General features: G+C 47.6%; 1 protein-coding gene across 1 annotated transcript in view; it reads right to left on the bottom strand.

The window, feature by feature from the left end:
- SLC2A9 (solute carrier family 2 member 9) overlaps positions 1-10737 on the bottom strand; it is a 273661-nt gene that overhangs the window by 46390 nt on the left and 216534 nt on the right. Inside the window, exons 9-10 of the mRNA XM_014581981.2 lie at positions 9852-9953; positions 6779-6854 (exon numbers count right to left, since the gene is read on the bottom strand). Coding sequence (XP_014437467.1) covers positions 6779-6854; positions 9852-9953 — 178 coding nt within the window. The remainder of the gene's footprint in view (positions 1-6778; positions 6855-9851; positions 9954-10737) is intronic.

Here is a 10737-nt window from a genome sequence, read left to right as displayed (position 1 = left end):
GCAGGAATGGCATTGCCCCACTCCACCCTCAGCTGGGTCCCCCAGGGCCCTGGCTGATGTCTCTGTCTTTGGTTTGTTCCCTCTCATCCCTCCCAGCACCTCCCAGCTCCACTCTTCCCACTGTAGATCCTCCCCATGAAGTTCACGCTGAGAGATCCTCCAACAGACTCCTGCAGGGTTCAGGATGAAAGAGCAAACCCTAGAGCAACCCCAAGACGTCCTGAGCTCCGCTCCTAGTTATGTCCCTGCTCCTCCGCGTCCCCACCCGCGCTCCTCCACAACAGTTCTTGCCGGGAGCCATCGGGGTCTCTAACTCAGCTGTCATAAGTTGAGGCCCAGATATCCATATTAGCGGTCGTTTTTTAAGCCACCAACTGATTGTCATATATTCAGCCAGGCTTGAAACACTACTCCGGTCCAGTGGCTGTCAAATGTGGCTGCACACTGGAACCACGCAGTGTTAGAAAATACCAGGCCCCAGAGACGATGACTAAATCGGCCTTTAGTGTGGCCTGGGCCTCAGGACTTTTGAAAGCTTCCCTGGCGATGATCGTGCTCCATTGCTCTGGCCTTAGTGGTTTATTTGTTGTTCTTCCGACATGAACTTCTGCTCACTCTGGCAGTTTCATTGGCTGCTCCAGCTACCTGGAAATCTTCCTCCCCCACCTCATCAGCAAGCTCACTCTCCCTTCTTCCAAATGTCAGAGCCGGGGGACTATAGCATGAATAAGCAAATGTTGTCTGTAAAAGGTCAAGTAGAAAATAAATTAGGCTTTCAGGTTAGATCTGATCTACGGACTATAGACTTGCCTGTTTTGTGAGGCAGTGAGTTTCCTATCAGTAGAAGCAATCAAACCATGACTGGAGGAATGCCTGGCAGGTAAACCATAAGTAAGACTTAAGTTTAGAACAAACAACTGGACTAGAAAACCTTTATGGTCTTTTCCAAACTTGGGATGCATTCATTCTAATCCATTCTGGCCCCTGGCATGTGTCCTCAATTGTCGAGTGATCTCTGAGCCATCGCCTTGTTCTCTTCTGCCTCAGTTCATTGTGAAACTCTGCCTGTGTCCACACGGCCTTCCCTCTAACACAAGGTGTGGTGATGTAGGTAGGTATTTGTGAGTTTAAGAGACAAAGGTTCTGCTTTCTGAGGCAGGGATGACTGGAAACCATGAAAATCAAAATGCTTTTAATTCACCTGTAGCCAAGGAGCTCTGACAACTAGATGCACATGGCACGATATCTTCCCAGGTAGACACAAATAGGACTGATTATGATGTCCAGGAGTAACCCCATCCTGGGGAGGTAAAAACAGAAGCTTCAGGCCAGCAGGTGGCGAGGTGGTTAAGGTACTGTACTTGCATGTGGCTGGCCATGGTTGAGTCCTGGACCTGGTGGCTTGCTTTCTCACTCTCCCTCTCTCTCTGGTCAATTCAATAATAGTAACAATAAATTTTAAAAAATTTAAAGAATGATTTTATTTAACTTTACTTATTTATTTTAATTTGGCCACAGAGGAACAGAGCAAGAGAGAGAGAGAAAGTGAGAAAGCAAGTCTCTTGGGACTCCAACCACGGTCAGCCATGTGGGAGTCCAGCATCCTTAACTACCCCCAACCTGCCAGCCCCAATAACAATATATAAAATTAAATAAATACTTCTTAAAAAAATGATCTTCCTCCTCTTATCTTAAATTCTCTGCATAGACTTTTTCCTTTTCTGAATGTTTTTTAACCTTGCTAGTTAATTGAGTCTAATGCCACTTAATGTTTGCCTTATAGCTAATGAGCACTGACCAGGTGCATTAATGAGCTAAGATCACAGGTCCTTGAAAAAGATAGTGAAGTTTCAAACCCAACATTTCCATCTTGGCAGTGCAGCTTAAGAAAAATTACTTAGTCTGAACTTTTTTTTTTTTCTTTTTCTTTTATAAAATAGAAATAAGATTCACTTCGGAAGGAAGGATTTAGCAACTGGTCTGTAACCTATCTTCTGTCCCCTAGGACGTGGAGAAAGGCCCCCTGCCACTCTCTAATCCACTCTCCAAGTAAATCTGCTAATCCAACCTCATGATGGCGTTGACTAGCAGAAAGATAAGAGAGAGTCCTTACACAATGCTTTTAGTGGGCTATTCCTGGTCTGCTTAAACTGGAACGTGTAACTATAGGGATGGCCCAGTGGAAAATGTCAGTGTCAGCTACGTAATTGTCAGCGTCTGACATGAATAAAACAGCCTCCTTTATGTAAGTGATGGCCTGCTTGTCTTTTCTAGAGTCCCCATGTGTTAAATCTGGAATGGAGTCTACCCTAATATGGCAAGGAAGAACTGGAGAAGGGTCTTCAAGGTTCAGACGTCACCTGGTTCTTGTTATGATCTGCAATAAAGTCTGATTCTGGGTAAGAGCTTGGGTTTTTGTAATTTTAATTTGATAATCTGACTCTGTCATATTCACACAGTATTTTTGTGAGAACTAAGCACTTACAACAGTCCTGGCTAAGGTAAGTGCTCAACGAATGTTAGTTATCAGAAACTGGGCTGGGGACAAGTGTGACTGCCGTGGAGAGCTCAGAGCAGTGCATAGTTATAAATTCTTATGCTTTAAAGTAGAATAAGAAGATCACAGATTTGTAAAGATCTGGGTGCAAATCCTAGCTCCAACATTTACTATTTCACGTTAGGGAGCCTGGTACTTCTTTGAACTGTAGTTTACTGGAAGTGGTTAATCCTGATTTGCAAGGTTGTCATGCACACTAGGGTTACATTTGCAAGGCCACCTGCACTATATCTACAGTGAAGCTGATGCTTAAGAAAGTTAAAGTCTGGGGACCATCAGAGGGTGTAATGGTTACGTTGATGGACTCCCGTGTAATCAACTTGGTCGAATCCCAGACCCGTCAGCTTAAAACACACTGGCCGTGTGTGTGTGCCTAAGATCCCGAGAGGAGAATGGAGGAAAAGAGATTGTGTCATGGCCATCCCCCTTGGGAAGCGATTTCTTGCTTTTTGTCTTTCCAGTGAGCACTCGTGCCTTATAGCAAAAATCTCTCTCTATATATAAATAAATAAATAAGTAAATAAATGAATAAAGTTAATGCCTGAATGCCTTTATGAGGTTAAACTGAATAAGTATGGCAAAAACTGGGCAAAGAGTAGGGTGGGGACTGGGGAGACCTAAGTCATCATCTCCGGGTTTAACCAATCAATCACTTTTGGAATGTCCTGTGGGTTCCAGCACCTCCCTTCTCCACAGTTTTAGATCTTTAGCTGTGACCATGCCTGCTCTGGCCCCTTGTTCATTGGAATACTCATAAATCCTTGTAGAGTTGAGGTCAGCGCTGGGCAATTGGGGCAAATTGGTGCTTAAGGCACAGACTCTGCACCCAGATCTAGCCATGTGACTTATTCTCACCTTTGGAATCTGAGTGCAAGAGATGGTGTTTCCCTGGGTCAAAGACCTTGAGAAGCTCTTTCCAGTCTTTCTTCCTCCTGCCTATTGGATGCAGAAGGCAATGAGACCCCAGGGACAGGTGGAGCCATAATACAGAAGGAGCCTGGGTATGTATCTCCCATCTACCTGGGACACCAGGTGAGAAACAGATGTCTATTGTGCTCAGTCATTGTCACTTGGTGGTGTATTTGTTAGCCAGAGAGCATTATGCTGATCAATACATTACTGGTAAAGGACTCAGAACTTAGATGACACAACAAACAGTCAAGGCACATTGCTCAAGAGCACGTTAGTAAGGGTGATTGGTCTTGGTCGGTGGCTTTTCAAATTAGTAAGTTTGGGGTAGGAATGACAAGACTGTATCTGGTTTGGCAATTAAGGGGCTGCTGAGTCAGTCGCACACCATGTGTTTGTTGAATGGATTAAAGAATGAATGCACGTGATAAAAACACACACTCTTCAATGTTGACATAAAGGCTTTAAAAATCAGGTTCTACTTTATCTCTCTTCTGCCTCCTCCTCTTCTGCCAGCCTCCCAGCTTGTCATAGAGCAGGTGCTTGGTAAACGTTTGAGAAACTGACTTGAATGGAATTAAACTTATTGCTAGTAAAGTTCTAAGAATAAAGTATTTTGGTATCATTTTATCTAATCCCTTTACTTCACGCAATTGGCGAATGCCACCTCCACATTTTTACTGATACATTAAACTTCTGTGGCCTCTTCCAAGAGCTGTAGAGATTCTGGGAGCCTTTATTTCCCTTTCTCTCTCCCTCAGCCACCAAGGTTTCACTTTGAAAAACTCTGTCGCCAGGTCAGCAGAGTTATACTCTGTGCTCACAAAAGCACACATTTTCCCTTTCTGGCTTTTTAATCAATTATTTCATTGGCTCTTGAACGAATGTTTTATGGGGCAATGCATGTGTTAAAATTCAGTGAGCCATCATGAAGGTATTAAGAGAATGGGAACCCAATTCATCTATGAGATTGACAGGTGGAGCCTTTTAAAGGTGATCAGATGGGATCCCCCAACACCTACACACTGGTGGGTTTCAAAGGAGACCCATTTTTGTCCTTGCACAATTTTGATTCTCAGCATAAGACCGTGAACCACAAACGAGTTCCTTTTGTGGAGCTTACTTTGCAGTGGGGTGAGTACACATTGAACCAAGCATCAGCAGACTGCAACCCATGGGCCAGATCTCGTCTACTGCCTGCTTTATAAATAAAGATTTATTGGAACATTGTTGCATCATCCTTTCATGCATTGGCTAGTGTGGCTCTAACATCACAGAGTAATTGCGACAGAGACTGCATGGCATGTAAAGTGAAAATATTTATGGCCTGGCCCTTTATAGAAAAAGCATTCTCATCTTGCATTAAATGACCAAGAATGCAAGAAATAGAGCCAACGAACAATGCTGTGAAGGAAGTAAAGAGGATGATGAAATAATGTGTGTGTGTGTGTGTGTGTGTGTGTGCTGATTTTAGATTAGGTGGTCAAGAGAAGCATCACTGAGCAGGTGACCTCTCAGATGGGATGTCCACACCAACCTATAAGCTTCTTGAGAGAGAGATTGCCTCTCCCTGGGCCTGCTCACTAGTGTCCCCATGCTAGTGCAGGCCCCGGGCTGGCCACCTCTGGGGCACTGAGATGTACGCTGCCCATGAACTGGTGTTGCAGACTAAACACACCGACTCCCTGAATCCACTGTGACTGTGATGTGCGCCCCTTGCTCGTTGTCCTGCTATTGAGTCAGTGGAAAGTCATGATATATTTTTCTATGCAAAATTGTGTCATGACTTTTCTGAAGACCCAGTAGTCCTAGCTGTGCCTGAGAGGTGCCTTCGTCTTCCTCCAGCCTTCCTACCATGGCCTCAGCATGGTGTGGTCATGTGTGCACATTTGTGTGCACTGTGGACCTGCCCACTCTACCATCTTATCATAACCCTGATGTCTCGGGTGGGGACAAATGCCTTTCACCAATCACAAATACGATAGTGCCTGAAATAGGATGGTTCATGGAAACCAGTGAGGCAACAGAACAAGTTCAGTTCTATTTGTTCTGATAGAAACTTAGTGTTGCTTTCATCAACACAGAAACCAAAACAAAGAATAGCTATAGACATCTTCTTGTAGAGAGCATATGGCCATGTGAGATCCTGACCTAGACACACCTTCTCAGCCCCACCTTGGTCTCTAATGGAGGCCCCTGTTGGACACACACAGGAGGCCAGGGACTAGCCAGATCCTCAGTCTCATTCCACCCTTGACATTTTACAGATGGAGAAACTGAGGCCCAAGAACAGGAAAGGTCTTTCCCTTGACCCATGGCTAGGAAATAGCAGGGCCGGGGCCAGAATGGAATCCTGAGTAAAGTGAGGCTCAGAATTCTCCAGACTCCATACTTATGCAAGTGATGGGTAGGGGCTTGGGTCCACTAGTCAGACATCTCCATCACCTGCTCACTCTGTGCAAGTCATCTTCCTTCTGTGCCTACTCTAGAACTGCCACGAGTCTTAAACGAGTCAACACATGTGGAGTTCTTAGCCAAGTATGGTATATAATAAGTGATCAATTAACATTACCATTAGCTTCCATACTGCTATGGTTTGACTGCATTTTCCCAAAATGCATGTGCTAAAATTCAGCGAGCCATTGTGAAGGTATTAAGAGAATGGGAACCCAATTCATCTATGAGATTGAGAGGTGGAGCCTTTTAAAGGTGATCAGATGGGATCCCTCAATACCTGCACACTGTTGAGTTTCAAAGGAGAAGGACTGAAACCAGGGCAGAGACGTGAATGCAGACATGCTCTGCTCTTGCTCTGTCTTGTCATGTGACCCTTTGTTTCTACGGGAAGATCCTCAGCAGAGCAGCCCCTGCACCTGGGTCATCTAAATGTGAACCAAGTAAACCTCTATTGTCATAAATCTCCCAGACTCGGGTGTTTCTGTCATTGGCAACACAATGGACTAAAACACACACTAAACCTTCATTGTGGGCATGGTTGTAACTTGGTTATCTTTGATTCATAACAAACCGGTCCTGGCTCACAGTCCTTATGAGGGTTAGTTGTTACTGTTGTATGTTGTTATCCACTGCTATTATCTTGGGGTGAGCACATTACTACTATCCGTGGGGTAGAATGAAGGCAGTGAACTGCATTTTAATGGAGTCAGAGGGAAGAGAGGGATACCTTGTTTCTGTCAGGCTTTGCTTCTTTCTGCACCCTGGACCTCCCCTCTGTTACAAGAGGGGCCTCCTGATCTGGTGGTGCCGTGAGACCCCAGAAGTGGAGGTGAGGAAGGAGGGCACGGCCCTTACCTGGCCCACTGCAGAAAGAGGCGATGATGGCCAGGATGCCCACGATACTCAAGTAAGGGATCCAGGGAGCGTGGTCCTGAAAGAGAACAGCGACATGGGCAAGTGAGGAGGTGGGGGCATCCAGAGGACATGGGTTCCTACTGCAGCTGCCCCTCAATCCTCCTGCATGACTGTGGACAGGTCGATTATGTCCTGAGCCCCATTTTCAGTCTCTGTAACATGGCAGTAGTGATAACCCGTCTTCCCATGTGCATATTTTACAGATATGACGATGCCCACAGAGTCTCACACAGTCCCAGCATACTGGAAGTAGGAATAATGAATAACTCATATTGCCTGAAGCAGGCAATATGAGACGATTTTATAGGCATCAGCACATTTTAAAACATTTTTCTTAGTTATTACTATTATAATATAAAACACTGAATTAAGTTATTTTCAAATTTCCTCTGAGAAAGGAGAGAAAGAGAGAGAGAGAGAGACTGACCCTCCACACAGGGTCTTCAATAGCAAGCCACCCCCCAGCTCAGCCGGTCCTGCATCCTGGGCAAGGGCACACCTGGCATGTTCAGGGAGGCCCCCGGATGCGAACCAGGGAACTTTCCACGTGGGTCCACATTGTGTTAGATGCTGTAAAGTATTGTGCTACCACTGCGCCACTGCCCAACCCCGATAAACCACTGTATTTATACTTTTGCCATCCTGAAAAGCATGAGATAATTCACGTCACGGAATACGAGTCGTAGGAATGGAATGGCTTGATGGTGGGTGTGGAAGGATGTTGGCTCCTCCTCTGCAGGTGGGGCGGTTGATTAATAGAATGTGATCCTGCCAGTTTCTGAGACACAGGGAGTGTGTGTAAGTGCCAGGGCTGCCTCAGGAGGGGCATCCGATGTCATCGCGGGAGGCAGAGGGAAGGGAAGAGCCCAGGCTCACCTTGGAAGGCTAAGCTGGTGTCAGCTCAATGGGAAAGGAAAAGAAAGAGAAGGGAAGGGAAGGGGAGGAAAGAGGAGGGAAGGGGAGGGGAGGGGGGGGAAAGAGATTCTATGAGAGGGTTCAACATGGACAAGGGCACAGAATCATGGAAGAGTTTGGTGCCAGAGCAAGTGGCAGACAGTTCAGAGTGGAAGGCAAGGAGTACAGAGGGGAAACAGAGGAATGAGGAACGCCTTCCTCCTTTCCTACTCTGTGTCAGAGTTCATCGGCTCTTGCTCTGGGAGGATCTAGGGGTTGGGAGGAGCTTTGCAGACACTGCTACACTGTGTGGCTCACTTGTGCACTGAGGTCCTCACTCTTCATTCAGCTGAGGGGTCTGAACTCCACCTGTGTGTGGTGCACTGGGCTGGGAAGTGGAAATGCATGCAGGACCCTCCTCTAGTCACTGGAGAGAGAGAGGAGAGAGAGAGAGAGAGAGAGAAGTCAACAGTGAATGTCAATGCTGCGTGGTGAGTGATCTCACAGGGAGCCCCCCTAGAGTCTACGAGGACACAGATTTGGGGGTCAGGGACAGTTTCCTGAAGGAAAAAATATTCAAGAGTATCCAAGGCTTCCTGAGTTCAGAAAGCAAAGAGAATCCAATTGAGCAAAGTAGGCCCCAGGAGAGGAGGCAGCTGGCCACCGTGGGGAGCGATGAGGGGGCAGGAGATAGTGCACTGAGGGGACAAGGGTGGGTTGCACAGGGGAGCTCTAAGCACTGGTGAAGCCAGGCTTGGATGGGCTCCCTGTGTTCCCGGCAGCCCTTTCAAACATCCCACAGAGAAGCAGAAAGACAGTGCCCAGCTGGCTTCTCCACAACCTGAGGTCCAAGGGGCCTGCAAGCCACCCCTGCTCAGGACTACCTTGGGCCAGCCATTGGGAAGGAGCCATCTCTGCCAGCACATTGCCCAGAGGGAGACGCTTCCACTCCTCCTGGCCAGTGGTCCCCAGAACCCCTCTCTCTGGAGGACAGCCCATTGTCCACCAGATGCCACCACGCCGACGTCTCCTCTCGTCTAGGAACATTTGGAACACTGAGACACTTGGCAGGTGATTAACAGGCACCATTTTTAGTTTTGGAATTTATTTTTGAAAAACTAGAAGATTAATTGATTGCTGCAACCATGTCTCATGCTTCTGGTTGTGCTGAGATGGGGTTGCGACACCACATGAGTGCTCAGTTTGTGTGGGCTACCCTGAGCAGTGCGGGGGAGGAGGGGGGAAATACGTGTGGTTTGAAACTCCAAGATGCGGGGGTCTGATCTGAGCTCTGTCATCTTATGTGTGGGCTACCCTGAGCAGTGCGGGGGAGGGGGGGAATACATGTGGTTTGAAACTCCAAGATGCGGGGGGTCTGATCTGAGCTCTGTCATCTTCTAGCTGTGTCAGCTTCGGCAGCTTCATCATTTCTGTTTATGCCTCAGTTTCCTCATCTCCATAAAAGGAAAAACATTCTAATTTTTTATGGGAATACGTGGCTGTTTCTTCCCTCAAACATACATCAGCCCATTGTCCCAAGTGCTTTAAGTGCACTTTCTCACTTAACCCTCACGACACTCCTAGATTTAGGGACCCCGTTTTAGAGAAGGGGTACTGAGAGTGTAGAAAGCACTAGTGATTTGCCTGAAGCGTTGTGCTGAGCACACAGAAAAGCCAGGGTTCAAACACAGCGGTGGTGCCGGAGCCCAGCTGTAACCACCTTGCAATGGTGTGATGACTGAGGAAGTGCCCAACACGCAGTGCCTGGCACCTTATTGTGGAACACGAGAGCTGAAAGGGGCACCTTGGGGTTATCTATCCCGTAGATGGGTAAACTGAGGCTTGAGGAGGCACACACTGCCTAAGGTGACACAGTTCACTGAGGCACTGAGGATCAAAGGTCAGGTCTGTCACTTCTCAGTTTAAGGACCCGCCACCAAACCCTCTTCCCTGAGGGTTCCCAGCAGCCCTAGAGCCGAGATTCCCAATCGGGGAGCCGTTGGGAAAGCTGTCCACAGATACTACGAAGCCCTCTCAAGCGATGGGCCCCAAAGTGACAAAGTCAGAAACCAGCTCCATGTTGACCCTCCATCAAGGTGTGACAGAAACATCCTCTCACCTGCAGCGTCAGCGTGATGGTAAGGATCCCAAAGAAGAAGGCCATCAGCCCAAAGCCACCAATAAGGAGAGGTCTCCGTCCCAGGCGCTCGATGACCAAGCCCTAATCCAGGATAAAAGAGACAGAGCATTATTATTATCCCACTTTTGGCAGCAAAGGAGATGGCGGCGCTGGGAATCGGCAATGGGATGACGGGGCTTTGCCAAGACAGCCCAGGCACGTTCTTCCACCCCAAAAGCCAGCAAAAGCACTGTTCTCTGTGAGAACCAAGAGAGGGAGGGAGGGAAGCAGCAGTTCCTACGCACTGACTGCGTGCTGATACATTCACCCTTCCTCCTAATCTCCCTTCTGCTAGGGGATCTGGGAGAAGGAACCAGGTGAATGTGGTCACCGTGGTCCTTTCCCTCCTTCAGAGCCAACCTACCACAGAAAGCTACCTCTCGGTGCCTGCATGGCGCAAACTTCAGAGATTGTGGGATTTGTCAGGAGCCACAGAGAAGGCCCGCTCGGTGGTGCAGTAATGCGCTGCTCAGGCAATGCTGGGTCCACATGAAGGGTCGTGGGTTTGGCTCTCTGCTCTACCTGTAAATCTGGGCGTATACCTGTGATCCTGGCTGGGAAGGCTGTGCAGAGCCCGGGTGGAGGAAATCAAGATGTGAGACCCTGCTGTGGTCTTCTCTTTCTGTCTATGTCTCTCACACTCATGAAAGAGTTAAAAAGAAACATTAAAAAACCTAGGGGCCAGCAGGTAGCATGGTGGTTAAGGGGCTGGACTCCCACCAGCTGACTGTGGTTTGAGTCCCAGACCTGGTGGCTTGCTTTCTCATTTTCCCTCCCTCTCTTTCTTTCTCTCTGGTGAGTACACAAGCCCCATGGCAAACTTTAA

Source organism: Tupaia chinensis, unplaced genomic scaffold (genome assembly GCF_000334495.1).
Source record: "Tupaia chinensis unplaced genomic scaffold, TupChi_1.0 Scaffold141490_1, whole genome shotgun sequence".
Lineage (NCBI taxonomy): Eukaryota > Metazoa > Chordata > Mammalia > Scandentia > Tupaiidae > Tupaia > Tupaia belangeri.
This window is presented reverse-complemented; position numbering and strand designations above follow the sequence as displayed.